The sequence below is a fragment of the Capra hircus genome, chromosome 20 (assembly GCF_001704415.2).
Source record: "Capra hircus breed San Clemente chromosome 20, ASM170441v1, whole genome shotgun sequence".
NCBI lineage: Eukaryota > Metazoa > Chordata > Mammalia > Artiodactyla > Bovidae > Capra > Capra hircus.
In genome coordinates, this window is record NC_030827.1 from 1,080,013 (window position 1) to 1,097,799 (window position 17,787).

The 17,787-nt window shown below is 49.3% G+C and overlaps 1 protein-coding gene across 1 annotated transcript in view; it reads right to left on the reverse strand.

The window, feature by feature from the left end:
- Positions 1 to 17,787, reverse strand: part of SLIT3 (slit guidance ligand 3) — a 719,548-nt gene that overhangs the window by 573,759 nt on the left and 128,002 nt on the right. Inside the window, exon 4 of the mRNA XM_018065519.1 lies at positions 15,152 to 15,223. Within this exon, the coding sequence (XP_017921008.1) occupies positions 15,152 to 15,223 (72 nt within the window). The remainder of the gene's footprint in view (positions 1 to 15,151; positions 15,224 to 17,787) is intronic.

Below are 17,787 nucleotides of genomic sequence, written 5' to 3' on the forward strand. Positions count from 1 at the left end.
GAGGCCTGAAGATGAAGCAAACACAATTTATCTTTTCATTTCATTGTGTCACAGAATATTATTCCCAGGTCTTTGAAATAAGCATCAAAAAATAACATTCCCTCCCCAGCTCTCAGTCCCGGACATTGGCTCACATCTGCCAGCAGAGGAGCCCAGCGTGAGCTCTTTCTCTCTCTTTGGTGGAAGTCTGAAATCCCACCCTAGTGGCCCTTGAAGTCAGCTCACACCTGTGCTGCAAGGCATATCTGTGTGTGGATGGGCTCATCCCACGACGGCCCTCTCAGGACCCCAGGACAGGATCCTTCTACTTTTTAAACCCGAGTAATTTGTCTTGCAGAGCGTAAAACAAACAGAGTCTAGAAACAAGGGGAAGAAGGCCAGTGTGCTAGTCTTATCCTCACTCTTGTGTCGGCACAATATTACCAAGTGTGTGTCTGTGTCCATGAGTGCTTATATGTGACTCAGTCAGGTCCCATTCTTTGCAACCTTGTCGACTGCAGCTCACCAGGCTCCTCTGTCCATGAGACCCTCCAGGCAAGAACGCTGGAGGGGGTTGCCATGCCCTCCTCCAGGGGATCTTCCCAACCCAGGGATCGAACCCAGGTCTCCTCCTTTGCAGGCGGACTCTTTACTGTAAAGCTACCAGGGAAACCATACATGTACACATATGCTATTAAATATTATTTGGGACTTTTTCAGAGCAATGAGCAGACCGTGCTGGTCTGGAGCAGAAGGTGCCTTTGATCATGTGCTGAGAGCGAAAAGCAGACTGTGCAAAGTCCAAGTTCCTTCTCTCATTCACTCCCTTATAGCACACTTACGCAGTGCCCGCTCCACGTTAGGGGCAGTGGTAGCCAATTACAGAGTCAACAAGACAAACAAAATCCCAGCCCTCAGGAAGCTTCCAGTCTCCTGGGGGTTGCGCAAGCAGAAAATAAACAAATAAATGGACAAAAGAGCTTTGGGTAGTGATAAGTGTTACGAAGAAAATAAAACTAGATCATGTTATAGACAGTGGTGGCTAGTAAGGAAGGGATGCTACTGCGGGTAGGGTGATCAGGAAAGGGTCTCTAAGGGAGTGCACAGGCCAAGGCCACGCTCTGAGAAAGGGATGGGAGTGTGGGAGCATTAGGAAGAAGGCTCGGAGGCTGCAGTGCGGTGGAAGTGGGAAGCGTGTCCTAGGATAGCACGAAGAAGAATAGGGGGCCGGGCTGTGATGTGGGAGCTTGGGGTTATTCTTAGGATGATAGGAATTCATGGACTGTTTTATTGGGGGAATGAAATCTGATTTGATGGAAAACAATCACGGTAACTGTCAAATGGATGATGGATAAAAAGGAAACATGAGTAGAAGCAGGTCGATTTAGTGGGGAGGTCCTTGCAGTCGTCTCGTGTTGAAAGGATGGTGACACGCACCCGGGTGATGTCAGTAGACGATGCAGGGTGACAAGCTCTACCCGCTTGTCCCGCCACTCCTATCAGGGACTCCCCACTCAGGGAAAAACGGGCAAGTGCGCACTTCCTGGGCAACAAGGCTCACTGCTGCTGCTTTCTCGACCTCATTAGGCCTGATGACCCCCCACCCTTCACTCTCACTTACACACAGGAAGTACCATGCACGGGGCAAGAGGGTCTGCAGACAGTACCGTTGGCAGCAGAAGCCATAACAACTATTTCCCAAGATAATTCTGTCCAGTGGCTGAGCCCTCGGGAACGAGTGGGCGACAAAGCTGTGCTTCGTGTTGGAACGTGGGGTGACCATCGCTGCAGGTCTCGGGAAGAAGCCTGGCCCAGGCGCGTCTCTTCCAGGGAACAGAGGAGCTCTCTCTGGAGGCCAGAAAACACTTACACTAATAATTTACTGTCTCTGACACAGATCTGCTGCTACCATCTCTGTGCACCAAAAACACCAATTACGTGAGCCAAGGAGACAAAGTGTCTCCTGTTCCACCACCACGGCTGCTGTCCTGACCTCTGGTATCTCCTCAGAGCGTTGCTCAATAATGTGAGCTCATTTAAAAGTCAGTATCGTGCACTAAAGTGGAATTATATCTGTGCTCTGATTCCGCAGTCTGTAAGGGATCTTCATTTATCTGTCTGAGATTCTCATGCAAAGAGAAGGTTTCACCGTGTCTGTGTGTGCTGTTGACGGCTATGTGCATTTGCTTTTGAAATAAAAGGGGGAGTGGAGGAGATATAAAGACACAGGAAGGAGATGATTGGGCCGTGATATTAATAACATGGATGACCCAGCCTTTCTTTCTCTATTGCTACCATTGATTTTCACTTTTTAAAAATTATTAAAGTTAGGTCTTTCTGATCTATGGCTTAGTTCAGTTCAGTCGCTCAGTTGTGTCCGACTCTCTGCGACCCCATGAATCGCAGCACACCAGGCCTCCCTGTCCATCACCAACTCCTGGAGTTCACTCAGACTCACGGCCATTGAGTCAGTGATGCCATCCAGCCATCTCATCCTCTGTCGTCCCCTTCTCCTCCTGCCCCCAATCCCTCCCAGCATCAGTCTTTTCCAATGAGTCAACTCTTCGCATGAGGTGGCCAAAGTACTGGAGTTTCAGCTTTAGCATCATTCCTTCCAAACAACACCCAGGACTGATCTCCTTTAGGATGGACTGGTTGGATCTCCTTGCAGTCCAAGGGACTCTCAAGAGTCTTCTCCAACACCACAGTTCAGAAGCATTAATTCTTCGGTGCTCAGCTTTCTTCACAGTCCAACTCTCACATCCATACATGACCACTGGAAAAACCATAGCCTTGACTAGACAGACCTTTGTTGGTAAAGTAATGTCTCTGCTTTTGAACATGCTATCTAGGTTGGTCATAACTTTCCTTCCAAGGAGTAAGCGTCTTTTAATTTCATGGCTGCAGTCACCACCTGCAGTGATTTTGAGCCCCCCAAAATAAAGTCTGACACTGTTTCCACTGTTTCCCCATCTATTTCCTGTGAAGTGATGGGTCCAGATGCCATAATCTTCATTTTCTGAATGTTGAGCTTTAAGCCAACTTTTTCACTCTCCTCTTTCACTTTCATCAAGAGGCTTTTTAGTTCCTCTTCACTTTCTGCCATAAGGGTGATGTCATTTGCATATGGCTCAGAGTTTCCTAAATTCCAAATTCAATGAAACTGAGATGGAGGGGACCAATCCTTGGCTACCCTTACCCTTTTACCCTCTTAGAAATGCAGTTTTCTCCCTTGGAGCATCCTGACCTCTCAAAGTCAAGATGCTTCCTCCCCACTGAGAGAAATGTTGGCACGTATATTTTAATCAAAAGCGGGTCCAGAGCCCTAGACACGCCAATGATAGGCAAACTATCGGCTCCCTAGCTGAACCCTCCACTTCACCACCAACGGGGAGGACTTTGGGCTACACAACAGGCAGCGCCGATCAAGACACACCCAGGCTTCCATGCAGGCCACATCGCCGCAAGCAGGGCGAGGAGAATCAGGGAAGGAACGATGCAAGAAAGGGGCGTCGTGAATAAAACATTAGAATCTTATTCTAAACTATGAATCAAAAACTCAGGCCCAGCACACCACATTCAGGCAAGGAGCGTGAAATTTACTTAAACTTCTCCGTTTCTGTTCGGTTTGGACAGTACTGTGTTATCATAGTTTTGCTGTTGTTAATACTGTGTCAACACTTTCATTACAAGCTTTAGGCTCCAGGATTTGTAAATGGACTGCAAACTTTACCAATGGAAACTGATGCTCAAATCCAGGATCCCTAGGACCGCCAGAAGAAAGCCACCATTACAGACTTCTGTGTATGTGTATAATTCACAATTAGGCTAGAATTTGGGACATCAAATTAAAATGCTATTTGTCCCCTGGAGGGATTCCCAAGTGGTGTTTGAAAATGAGAAAGGTTTCAGTTGATACTGAATGTGATTCAAGAACAAACAGGTCAAGATTATGAGACAGGGGTACAGTACCATCATTTAGGCAACTGGAGGATGTGTGCCTGGGGTCTTCTCATGTTAACAAGGCTGATACATTTCTATATGCAGTGTGATATTTCCGTGACGTGTTCAAGTCCCCTGAGAGTTTCTAGCCCTAGATAAGGAGGAGCAGGTCCAGAGGTATGGGTGAAGGTTGGCCTCTGATTGTCATCTTCAGGAAAGGGCTATATTGCCACCAGACATCACGGTCTCTACGAGCACCGTTGGCTTTGTCCACACAGCCTGGCCAAGCCTGGCCAACTCCACCGCATGCCGCAGGGTGCTGAGAACAGCACATGTTCTTCTGCAGAAAGTTTCCAACTCTGCAGGTGGGTCCCGGCCAAGGAAGCCTGCGAGGAGCCAGGTGGCAAAGGGCCCGTGCTCATACCCTCCGGGCAGAGATGAGACACGTCTGCATTCTGGACTCAGCATCCCAACAACCAGCACGCGGTGGTGACGCACGCAGTGGGTACTCAGCGGATGCTTGAACTGTCCCTGGTAAAACAGTCTTTTCTCCGCCTGGGAACTAAGCAAGAATGTCCCCGATAGGGAACTGACTATGTGCCAGGATCAGCATGGGAGTTTGTTTGATTTTTCTATTTTCCCACAGATGGGCCAAAGCTTTTGGCTTTGCAAGAACTCAACCTCTTCTTGCCATCAGCTGTTTTATGCTCACCAGCTCACCAGCTGAGCGAAGATTCATGAGGTCTCCCAAGTCCTTACCCATGTAACCCTCTCTCCCTTCATTCTTCCTTTTCCTGTAGCAATTCAGTTGGCCCCCAGGGTTCCAACCATCACCAGGGTCCAGCGCTTTTCATCACAGGTTGGTCTGACTTCCTCCAAGGGTGGCTTTTCCCATCCTGACCCATGGCCTCACTCTCAAATCTTAACCCTTTCCATACATCCTCAGAAAAGTGTCTTGGAACCCCCACTAAGTAGGCCAGCAAAAACCTTTGCGTTCGAACCAAAGAAAATACTAAATCCATGAAGTCACTTAAGCCACGCTTCCAAAGAGAGGGAAACTCAAAATGTTTTATACAGCAACCTATAAGAAACTCATTTTGTGGGATGTTTCACATTCCAGCCCATGCTTATTCCCCCATATATTCCTGCCAGTAATATCAACCAGATGTGGCAAAGAAGTCTGTGCAGAATTGTAAAAATTACAAGCATATTCTGTAATTCCAAAGCATTGTAAAGTCACAGCTTGGTTTTCTTTCTTAAAAAAAAGAAATGTAAAAACTTTCCAAGCTGGCAGAATGTACTCAAATGCAAGTATTGCCTGATCACCTTAGAAGATTCTCCTGCTGGCCCAAAGGGCTAAAGAACTGGAAAACATAAAACCTCACTCTATCTCTGATAAATTGTAGGGAACTTAGAAAGGTACTTGCAAACATGCATTTAAGTCTATAAATTCTTCTCTTTTAATGTTTCAAGTCTTAATATCCTAGATCTCAGATACGAGCATGGGTTCATATATGTTCATATGAGCATAAAAGCACAAACCCTGAGTCTTGAAAGCTTCAGAGTTCCATGACTGCTCTCTTATTCTCCCCTCCCCCTACCACCCACCTATTGTCTTTTTCAAGACGCATTTCAGCACCAGCAGCACAAAAACAGGAGAATACACCGAACTGGGGGTCAGAACAAGCTGGGCTTATTCCTGGTCAGTTTCATCATCTGTGCAATGGGCACAAACACTCCTGCCTTGGAGGGCCGGGATGGCAAGTGCATAAGGAGTGTCGCGCGCAGTAGGCGCTTGTGAAATGTTTGCTGCCTTTCCTGCTCCCCAACCTACAAAATAACAGGGTTGTGCTAGATCAGTGTTTCCCAAACTATGCCCCATGGGTGGGTGACCTACACCAAAATCATCTACTTACAGAGTCAGATCCTTAGGTTCATTCCAGATCCAGTGAACAAGAGTCCTTGGGGACATGGCCTGGGAATCAGCATTTTAACTAGGACCGCAAAGGAATTTTTTTCTATAGGCCAGTCTAAGAACCACTGCAGTCTGGATCCTTGCTCTGCAAAGTGCGGCCAAGTAGAAATGCAGAGTCCTAGTTCTCACCCCAGAGCTGCAGAACCAGAGTCCACATTTTAACCAGATTCCCAGGTATTCAGATATGCAGTCAAGGTTGAAAAATGCTGGTCCAGATAACTTTTACTTCTAGCCCTTTTATTCGATAGGATGAGTCTATAAGGCAATTCAAAGTATTATTCAAAGTACAATCAACTGTATGAACAAGGCCAAAGGCTTCTGTGCTCAGTTGGATAAAGTCTCAGTGAAGGGAGAACAGAAACCTTGCTTGACTTCCTTCCCTCGCTCCAGCTTCAGGCACTACAGTGAACGCGACTCACACAAAACAGAAACCCCAAGAGTGCCAGGGTGCCCCTGCAATCCGTTATCTGTCCACACGCAGACTAAAGCTGAACCCGTCTTCAAGCACGTGGTGAAGCCTGTCATAAAGCGAGAGGAAGGCTGGTCTTGCCGTAGCGCTTGGGGGCTGGGGGCATGTTGGAGGAGGAAGCAGAGCTCCAGTGGGCGAGGATTCTTTCCCTAAGACTGAGGTAGCTGTGCCCCTGGAAAAAGTGACCCCACGTCTGCAATGGTGAGGCTGGTCTCACCATCTGCCCCTGGTCTCTGAAGGCTGGGCCAGCCCAGAAGCGGGACAGCGCTCCTGGATCCAGCTCCAGGCAGGCAGTCTCTGAAGCCCCTCTCCCCCCTCCCCCGATGGATTGGCTTTCCCCTCATCCTATTACCATTTTACCACATCAGATAACAACTCTGCTGGAAAGCTGAGTAGTATGGTTTTTGTTTTCTCCACTGGTTTTTCACTTTTATAGCACCGTTTCACATGAATGCAGAATTTTATGGAGACACACATTGCATGTACTTATGTTTTAAAGGTTAGTGCAGAATTGGAAGACTCAGGTGGCTGCAAAAGGATCTCCGAGAAGCAGAAGGCAGAGATACAGGATTCCAGTCATCCAACAAGGCTGGGCTCACGTAGGGCTTCAGAGACATAAAAAACTGCAGCACTAGCTGGGCTTCTATAAGGCAGTGCTGGCACTTTAGTTACTAACTTCTTACAACTCTAGCATGGGAACTGTGGTGCGGACGCGCGCTCTGGGCTCGGGCAAGCCTGAGTTTGAATTTTAGCTTTGCCAGTGACCGTGAGCAAGCTGTCTAAATCTCTAGGACTGTTTATATCTAAATGGGGATAACGGAGTATCTAACCTCCTAAACCTGAGAATGGTGGTGCTTTAATCGCTAAGTTGTGTCTGACCCTCGGACACGACTGAGCGACCTCACTTTCACTTTTCACTTTCCTGCTCTGGAGAAGGAAATGGCAACCCACTCCAGCGTTCTTGCCTGGAGAATCCCAGGGATGGCAGAGCCTGGTGGGCTGCCGTCTATGGGGTCGCAGAGTTGGACACGACTGAAGCGACTTAGCAGCAGCAGCAGCAGTGTCTGACTCTTGAGACAGCACGGACTGTACCCCGCCAGGCTCCTCTGTCCATTCTCCAGGCAAGAGTACTAGAGAGGGTTGCCATTGCCTTCTCCAGGAGATCTTCCAGATTGGAAGGACTGAATCTTGCATTGGAACCAGATTCTTTACCGACTGAGCCACCAGGAAGAGAAGCTACCTGACGCAGAGTGTCTGATTCACAGGAAATACGCAGAAAACACTTGGGATCTACTATGTGCTCATGTGTTCAATCATTTGTTCGAGTTCCTGCCCCCAGTACTTCAAAACGTAGCGCTATTTGGAGACTGGGTCTTTAATGAGCTCACTAAGTTGAGTGCGGCCATCGGGTGGCCCTAACACAACATGATGAGTGTCCTTGCGACAGAAGGGTGGGACATCATGGGCGAGCGTGAACAGGACAACCGCAGCAGAAGGACAAGAAGAAGACCATTGGCTGCAAGGCAAGGAGCGAGGCCTCCGGAAGCCAGCCCTGCCAGCACTCAGATCTGAAACTGCTAGGCTGTAAGCTGTGAGGAAACAGATTCCTGTTATTTAAGCCATCTGGTCTGAGGTACTTCATCGTCACAGCCCCAGCAAACTAAGACAGGAGCTCTGACTAGTATCCCTGTTGTCTAGCTAATCAGCCAGAGACTGAGAAAGTTGAGGTCACTTGCCCAGGGTCAGTCAGCAGAGGGTGGGATCCAAACCCAGGTCTGGGCAGTTCCCTGACTTATTCCTCCACTATTGGACTGCTTCAGAGAAATCCCACACGCCACAGCTAAGACTCCAAGCAGTCAAATAAATAAATATTTAAAGAAAAAACAAAAAAAGACATTAGATCACTTAGCAAAGCACAGATGTAGAAATGCAGCTTCTGGTTTGTTTGGGGATATGGGGCATGGCGCTTCCAAGCTGGTACGGTAGAACCCACCTGCCAATGCAGGAGACGCAGAGAAGCGGGTTCAGTCCCTGGGTAGAGAAGATCCCCTAGAGGAGAGCTTCGCAAACCATTCCAGTATTCTTGCCTGGAGAATCCCATGGTCAGAGGAGCCTGGTGGACTGCAGTCCACGGGGTCACAAAGAGCTGGACATGACGGGGCATGCACACAGCATGGATGCTCATGGCTGTGTGACTGGGGCAGAAAATGATAATATGAAGGAGAGGTGCCAGCAAGCAGAAGATGACAGTCGAGGGGATGGCTCGCTCACTGCAAGTAAGTTCCTTGAAAACTGAGGTCTCACAACTCCGGGAGGGGGGCAGCAGCCCAGTGACCTGGGGCTAAATTGGCTGTCCACGTTTCAGATTGTTTTCAGCTGCCTGGCAATCAACTTCCCGAGTCTCTTGGAACTCCACTGACCCAAGTGAGGGACAGCAGTTTAACCCCAGCGGCATTTTTTTTAAATCCGCCAAATACCTTGCAGGACTGTTTGGAGAATAACTGGGGGCCTCTGTCCCGCTGCTAGTAAAGCTGCTTCTTCAGTCAGGCTTTAAACCACTGTCAACTATGTAACAAACTCTTCTGCCATGAATCCACCGAGACCTGGGCCAGAAGGACCCCAGGGGTCTGCTCAGCCTCAGCTGGCAAACTCAAACTCTTAGAAAGCAGTTGCGAAACTCCGTGTCCCTCTCATCCTCTTCAAAGCTCCCTAATCTGGGGAAAGGCAGACAGCTTTTAATTACTGTTTTCATCTTGTCTTTTGCTTCTTTGAAGGAATTTCTGGCAACATTAACCACTTAATTTCCAAATAACCAGAAACTTTTCACTCTTTGCCCCAGTGTATAGGTAAAAGAGAAAGCTGGAAGGAGACGCACGAAAGGAGAAATCAGTAATCTACAGACCATATAACAGGCTGTGCTCCATCCCAGCCTCTCTGAATCAGGCCCACAGAGGTGAAGTAACATGCCTAAGGTCACACAGCTTGCGGGTGGCAGAGCCAGTGTGAAGGTCGGGATCGTCCCACTCCTGGTACCTCCCTCAACCCTCCTCTATTTCAGAGCCTAAACGCTTTGCCAGGTTCTCAAATGTTGACATCAGAGATGCCGAAGCCCCAGCATATGCATCATTCCTATCAGCTAGCTGGCAAAAGCTAACCATGGCCATTTTCACTGAGCGCTTTCTGTGTGCTATATTCAATGCTAAAGGTTGTCCCTGGGCTGTTTCCAAGTACTACAAAACCCTGGAGAAGGAGGTTCTATTATAGTCTATTTTACTGATCAGCAACATGGGACCAGAGAGGTTGAGTATTAATAATCTGCCCATAGTCTCATAACAAGTAATTGGCAGCTCTTTAACACTTTTCCTTCACTGCCATCTCTTAAGATCAGCTCTGGGTCAGGAGGGAGAGAAAAGAAAGAGCAGAAATACAGCTCTGACACCTGAAAATCCTATAATCTACCTCAGGATTCAGTCAGTTCAGTCGCTCAGCCGTGTCTGACTCTTTGTGACCCCGTGGACTGCAGCACACCAGGCCTCCCTGTCCATCACCAACTCCCAGAGCTTACTCAAACTCATGCCCATTGAGTCGGTGATGCCATCCAACCATCTCATCCTCTGTTGTCCCCTTCTCCTCCTGCCCTCAATCTTTCCCAGCATCAGGGTCTTTTCCAAAGAGTCAGTTCTTTGCATCAGGTGGCCAAAGTATTGGAGTTTCAGCTTCAACATCAGTCCTTCCAATGAGTATTCAGGACTGATTTCCTTTAGAATGGACTGGCTGGATCTCCTTGCAGTCCAAGGGACTCTAAAGCTGCAGTTTCCCCCTCAGTCAGTCTCTCTCATCAGGAAGCTTCCATAAGCCTCTTATCCTCCTCCATCAGAGGGCAGACAGACTGAAAACCTCAGGATTAGAGTGAGCTAATATTTACTGAGTGCCCAAGGTAGGACAGAGACCTTGCTGGGTGTTCTACAGACCACAGTGGTATGACCTAAGCCTCGGGGCTCTTCTGCGCTCCAGGATGCTGTGGCTCGTGCTCCGTGTACTGAAGGGCAGAGTAAGAGCGTAGACACAGGGCTACTGCACACATGCCCCAAGGAATCCGACGGTGCTGCATCTGAGGGGTGTGGGTGACCAGCCAAGGTCTGATGAAAACTCCCATTTTTAGCATGCCTTCAGCTCCCCACAATAGTTAGCACAGCAGTGCAGCATGACAGAAATACTCTGCAGCAACATACATGCACTCTGTTCCCCATTCCAGAGTATCCTGGTTGTACAACTAAACAGAGAATACTTAGGTAGATCAGATCATTCTTCTGAGCTTTAGAAGTAGATTTAATAATGATTCTCTTTGCAGAATTGCTGTGAAGGCTGAAATCTGAACACTGAGGCGGAATCAAAAGAGCTGCTGCTGCTTAGAAATATGAGCTATACAGACAAGTAGTTTAAAATCCGAGCCTCAGTTTCCTCATCTATAAAATGGGCGTATTGAGGCAGAGAGCTAATTGTAGGAGAATGAAGGCACAGTCTTCGGAGTCAGCTTACCCACATTTGGTTCCTGGCTCAGTCACTGAGCAACCGCATGATGCTGGGCAAGTTCTTGGACCCCTCTGAGCCCCAGTTTCATGTCTGTGGAAAAGTAGTCATGGTCCCTACCCCCCGCTGTCATGAGGCGCATCAAACGAGTTAGATGTAAAGCACTCAGAAGAGCACCTGGGACGCAGTGCTTGCTACTGCCATCACCGTGAAGTGTTATTGTGAAGATCCAAGCCATTCAATGGAAGCACAGGGAAATGCACAGACTAGATGCCCAATAAACTTGCAGACACCGGCTGTGTCTAAGTTCGGGGGTCTCTCGCTCCGTCTTCTGATAACAGAATTATTCTTTCCTTCGGGAGATCCATTCCCAGGACCCACACACCATCATCGCCAAAACACTGGTTAATCCGAGGACACCGTGTCACCAGCCACAGGCACCTGCTCAGAGGCGGAGGTGTGACCAAGGTAAGCAACCGACTCTCAGTCCTTTTCTGCATGTCTGTCGTCAGTGACACCCTGTCCACCCTGGTTGCTAGGCCACTCCCCTCCAAGTCTCCTGCTGCTGTCTCCATCCCGTGCACGCTTCCAAGGGCTGGAGAGCGTGAGACGAAGTCCTGATGACACCACCACGCCCCTGGATCCAGCGGTTTCTAAACCCAGGCACAGCGGCTTCCCTGGGGGCTCAGCGGCTTCCCTGGGGGCTCAGCGGCTTCCCTGGGGGCTCAGTGGTAAAGAGTCTGCCTACCAGTGCAGAAGACATGGGTTTGCACCCTGACTGGGAAGATCCCACGTGACCCAGAGCAACTAAGCCTGTGTGCCACAACTATTGAGCCTGCGCTCTAGAGACTGCAAGCCAAGACGGCCGAGACCCGCGTGCCCTAGAGCCTGTGCGCCACAGAAAACAACCCACTGCAGTGAGGAGCCTGCACGCTGCAACAAGAAAGCAGTGCCTACTCGCCGCAACTGAAGAAAAGCCTGGCTAGCAATGAAGACCCAGCACAACCAAAAATAAACAAATAGAATCACTCAAGAAAATAAAGATAATAAATAAAGCCAACCACAGCAACCACGGGCCTTCTCACACACGTGAACTGGCGCACTCCCCTGGGGGTTAGGCTGATCTTAGTCACACTTCTGTCACTGCCGCTGCTGCTAAGTCGCCTCAGTCGTGTCCCACTCTGTGCGACCCCACAGACGGCAGCCCACCAGGCTCCCCCGTCCCTGGGATTCTCCAGGCAAGAACACTGGAGTCGGTTGCCATTTCCTTCTCCAGTGCATGACAGTGAAAAGTGAAAGTGAAGTCGCTCAGTCGAGTCTGACTCAGCGACCCCAGGGACTGCAGCCCACCAGGCTCCTCCGTCCATGGGATTTTCCAGGCAAGAGTACTGGAGTGGGGTGCCACCGCCTTCTCCGCTTCTGTCACTAGTTAGTAGCAATATTATAATAACATCGGTTCCCAATGAATATCATTTCCCTTTCCCATCACTACATGTCTTAAAATATGACCACAGCTTTTCCAAAAGGTGTTTTTCAGATAATCATTGAATACGAAGCAGTTTCTGTCTACAGATCTAGTAAGAGAAGGTGTGTTAGAATTGCTGCTTAAACCTCATGGCAGGCTGTGGAGGAGACAGCCACCCAGCAGCCCCATTTAGCATTCCTTGGAAAATGGTTCGCTGCGTCTATTGAGATTCAGTGCTCTTTTAAAACAGAGCCAGTGGCATATGTATACACACTCATGATCGCACATTTATTGATTTCTAATTTGTACCCTGCTTATTTCCAAAAAGGCCCTGGAGTGGCTGACAAAATAAGACAAAGACACAAGAGGGCCATTAAGAAAAATCAAAGACCAAGCCCAGAGAGAAAAAGGGATTGCTGATTATAGCCAAAACCCAGGTTAATAAAGCTGCTTCAATGAAAAATATACACATTTAGCTCTCAGCTCTTTGGCAGCTATTCAGAGTGTGTCCTGACGGGATGGGTACAGGTCATCCTTCAAGTCTGTAGCTCAACACCCAGCACAGAGCCCAGGCACCTGGGAGAAGCTTCCTGAATGAATGATGGATAAAAGATTCAAAGCTCCCTGAGTGCACTGCTCATAACCTGAGGCCTCTATCATCTATCCACCCACTCCTGAGTGCCTCTGTGTGTCACACTGGGCCTGGCCAGGAGCCTGGAGAGGAATGGACCTTTCCAACCTCTGCTCTCTGGCTTGAAGCAAAAGCTCCATGTAACAGATCACAGTTCTCATGGCAGCTCCTCGTCCCTTCAAGTCTCCCATAAAAGGAGATTAGAAACAAATTGTGAAGATGGTAACAATAGTTATCTATGCTGATTATGTGTGCAGAGCACTTTAAACCCCAGAAAATGCAGGCACAGAGTAATCTCTTTGGGTGCAGACAGCTCCTTGGGGAGGTGCATGAATGGAAGAGGGGGCCTCTCATCATTTGCTGATGAGGACACTTAGGCACAGATGACAAAGTGGCTCTCCTGACCTCTCTCAGTCAGAAAGCGGCCATGAGGCCGCCACACCGGACTCCCCACGCCCCTGTGCTGCCTGCCTGGGCCTGCACCCTGCATCTCAGAGACCTGTTACCGCAGCCTGAAATGCCTCCTCTGCCCAGATCAGGCTCGGCTCCGCCTAAAATGGGCATCCGCTGATGTCTGCGCGAAGCAGGAATCAGACCCCTCCCCCAGCCTCCTGCAGCAGCGGGACCCTCAGACCCCACCTGCTCAAAGCTGCCTGGAAGCCCAGCCCCACAGGCACCTTCTGTTTGCTGGAAAGTGATGCTGAGAGTCCAGGTGAACGGCATACAGTTTGCACGGTTTAGTTAAAAGCAGGCCGAAAGGCACAAGGTAGTGCTGAGGGGAGAGATGGCTATTAAGTGAGTGTTTAAGGAAAGAACTCTCCAGGGAAGAGGAGGGGAAAAACCAGAATGGTTTCCCCATCTGCCCATTTGGTGCTGCTTATTGAGCTCTGCCAGATACACACTGCACTTCATCCACCCTCACATCCATCAAGGTGGATGAAGAGTGGAAGAGCGGAAAGGGAGGCGCACTCTTTCCCACATTTAGCACAGTCAGTCGGGTGGACTGAGCAAGAGAAAGGGAGTACCAGCCAGAGAAGATTGTGAGGAAGTCCAGGTGCACTCAAGAGAAGGCAAGCGAGACCACTGCAGCACCAAGAGACTGACTACAGTCTCTCGCCGTGTGTACAGACAGAGATACAGTTTCCTAATTCAGAACTCATTCTTAAGTGCACATGCGAACATGTGTTTCATATTTTCCAATTTATCCTGGAGCCTACATGCACCAGTGGACCGCATGCATAGGTATTAAACATGGCCGTTGGACTGGGAATGGCGGCCACCATGCAGAAGCCTCTCCAGTAACGTCACAGTCCTCCCAGCCACGTTGTAAATCTCACTGCTTGATCGCTAAGAAGCCAGACACTTGTTGCTCCAACCAGAAAGTTAAGCCTTGGGCAAGCAATTCACCCCGTAACATACACTAGTCACCACCAAAAGGACTTTCAGATACTCAGATACAGTCATGAAGCTGTTCACTGTCGGCAATCAGCACTTGCCCAATACCCCCAGTTCGTGAATCATACTCTCCATCCGGATGTGTTTCTCCAGTTCTTGAGATTCCAAACTCTCATGCTGAATAAATACACAAAGACATCTCCAAGCCTCACCGCTTCATTATATCCTGAACCATCCCAAAGAGAAAGCAAAGTTCAAGGTGTTTCTTCCTTTCCCACACAAATCACAGACCTCCAGATCCAGAGTTCCCGGACTGGCAGTGGGAGGAAGCAGGCACAGGGCAGGAACCCTTCTAGCCAGCAAGGAGGTGAGGATGACAGGTTTAATCCAAACCACTACCCTCCGAGACTGTCTTGTGTGAACCAACTCACCTCCAAGCCCACCCTCAGGGCATTTCCCTGAGATGCATTCAGACCCAGGTGAAAGGATGGATTTCCTCCCTCCACATAAAGGAGAGACGCACTAGCCTAACTCCACAGCTCTCACCGGCCACTTCAGTGACTCTCTGAAGGAAGGGAGCAGAAAAGGTGGGCCGGAGGGGAGCACAGGGACCCACACGCTGCAGCCGGGCTCTAGACGCCCACACGTGCAGACTCGCTGCCAAGCTCCACGTGGTCAGGCTCCCCGCGCTAAGGTAACCACATCCTCTGCATCAGAAAATGCAAGCAAGACACAAGGCAGAGCATGCAAGTTCACTCTACTCACAGTCTGGTGAGCTTCAGGTTGCTCTGGAAAAGCAGCTCTGGGAGGACCTGGAGCTTATTCTTGTTCAGGCGCCTGAAAGGGGAAAAGAAAAAGAACATGAAGAAATGTCAAAGGACATGACACTGGACCAGGGCACTCACAGACTCCCTCAATCAACCCATCAGCAGGTCTTCAGGCATCTAGATCTTTCATCACGGGACGCTCAGCACGTGGAAGGCATATCTGTCTTGCAAAATGTGGAGTCAGGTGGGGGGTAAAAGGCAAAGGGAGGCGGAAAGCGGGAACACAACATGCTTGCTGTCTCTCCCGTCCCGAGCCTCAGAGAGACGACACTCAGTGACGACAACCACATTCTTCCCAGGAACCACAGACAGGCTTTTGAACTCGTCTCGCCAATTGCTTGCTCTCAGTAGCTATTGCCACCTGATGGGATGGGCATGTGAAATGGGTCCCTAAAAATAAATAAAATGCCAGAGAGAATACTCCAGACTCTAAGCGGGTGGTGGGGGCGGGGAGGACAGACAGCAGCCATTATAGGAGCAGAGAAGAAAGTGGGCACATCACCGTGGGTTCAAGGGCCAAAATGGGCCCTTGGTACTTTCGCCTTTGTGGGCACCTTCGTCTATTTAAAAAATTAAAACTTGTATTGTATAACTATGAAAGTGAAAGTCGCTCAGCTGTGTCCGACTCTTTGCTACCCCGTGGACTATACAGTCCATGGAATTCTCCAGGCCAGAATACTGGAATGCGCACCCATTCCCTCTCCAGGGGATCTTCCCAACCCAGGAATCAAACCAGGGTCTCCTACATTGCAGGCGGATTGTTTACCAACTGACCTATCATGGAAGCCCAATGTATAACTATGCTGGTATAAAAACAAATACATTAAGATTATTTAACAGTTACTTGACCTAAACACTCACTTTTTTTCTTTTAATTTTCAAAGAAATTAAATCGTCTTCATGGGTCCCTTAAAAGTGATGTTGGCCCTGGGTGCTGGCCCCACTGTGCCTAACAGGGAAGCCAGCCACTGTCTGGTGTGCAGTGGGGCTGAAGGCCAGGCCAGGAGGGACAGCCCATGTTGGATGGCAGCAGCAGAGCCAGGCTGTCCTGAGAATAGTCCACGGTAATACCTACAGTAAAGAAGGCCACCTGAACTTCCAAGGGATGGTGAGCCACTGCTGCTGCCCCCGTGAAGGCTGCTTTCCCGGGAGCGTGAGGCCAGAAGGGAAAGCCTGCCCCATGCTTGGGGCTTCCCAGATGGTGCTAGTGCAGGAGACGTAAGAGACTCGGGTTCGATCCCTGGGTCGGGAAGATCCTCTGGAGGAGGGCACGGCAACCCACTCCAGTATTCTTGCCTGGAGAATCTCATAGACAGAGGAGCCTGGCAGCTTATAGTCCATGGAGTCACAAAGAGGAGGACACGACTGAAGTGACTTGGCATGCAGGCACGCTCCATGCTCACCCCCAGGCCTCTCTATCCAAATTTCATTCAGTTCAGTTCAGTCGCTCATGCACGTCTGACTCTTTGTGACCCTATGGACTGTAGCAGGCCAGGCTTCCCTGTCCATCACCAACTCCCAGCGTTTACTCAAACTCATGTCCATAAGTTGGTGATGCCATCCAACAATCTCATCCTCTGTCATCCCCTTCTCCTCCTGCCTTCAATCTTTCCCAGCATCAGGTTCTTTTCAAATGAGTCAGTTTTTCGCATCAGGTGGCCAAAGTATTGGAGTTTCAGCTTCAGCATCAGTCCTTCCAGTGGATATTCAGGATTGATTTCCTTTAGGATTGACTGGTTGGATCTCCTTGCAGTCCATGGGACTCTCTAGAGTCTTCTCCAACACCACAGTTCAAAAGCATCAATTCTTCTTCACTCAACCTTCTTTCTAGTCCAACTCTCACATCCATACATGACTACTGGAAAAATCATAGCTTTGACTAGATGGACCTTTGTCCGCAAATGTCATTATGCAGCCTAATCAATGAAGCCCGAACCAGTGTCCCCAATTCTCCTCAGAATCCTCAGATTTGTACTCCCCAGAGGCTCCCAGTGCAAAGACCAGTTTACAGATGGCTGAACGTCTCTGCTTAAACTATGCATGTTTGGCTATGTGGAATAACCATGTTATTCCATCGTAGAGCTAAGTGAACTGAAGAGAAGAAAAGGTGAACTTCTTCCCAGCTTCTGGCCCCAAAGCCCACATTCTCACAGTGCTCCAAGCAGCTATGATTGCTGGGGGTGGGGTCAGGATACTGTTATTTGCCCTTTTTCATTCCAGGTCAACAGATAAAAACTTGCGAGGGACAGGACACCAGAAGGGAGTTTACAAGGGCAAAGCATGTGGGAGAGAAGCATTTACGACCTCAGGGCGTGAGGTCCTGGTGAGAAGCGCGTGGCTCAGGCCTGAAGGGGTGCACACTCTGCTGGAGACACTCCTGACCAGAAGGGAGCCAGAGGGAAGGCTGGCAAGCGGGGCACATAAGCTCAGGTTCCCTGCCCCACCTAACCCCCTGTGCTCTTTTCCACTTAAGCCTCAACGCAGAACTGGCCATCTCAGCCACTTTTAAGTGGAGCATGCTCACATCGCCGTGCAGCAGATCTCCAGAGCTTTACCATCGTGCAAAGCCGAAGC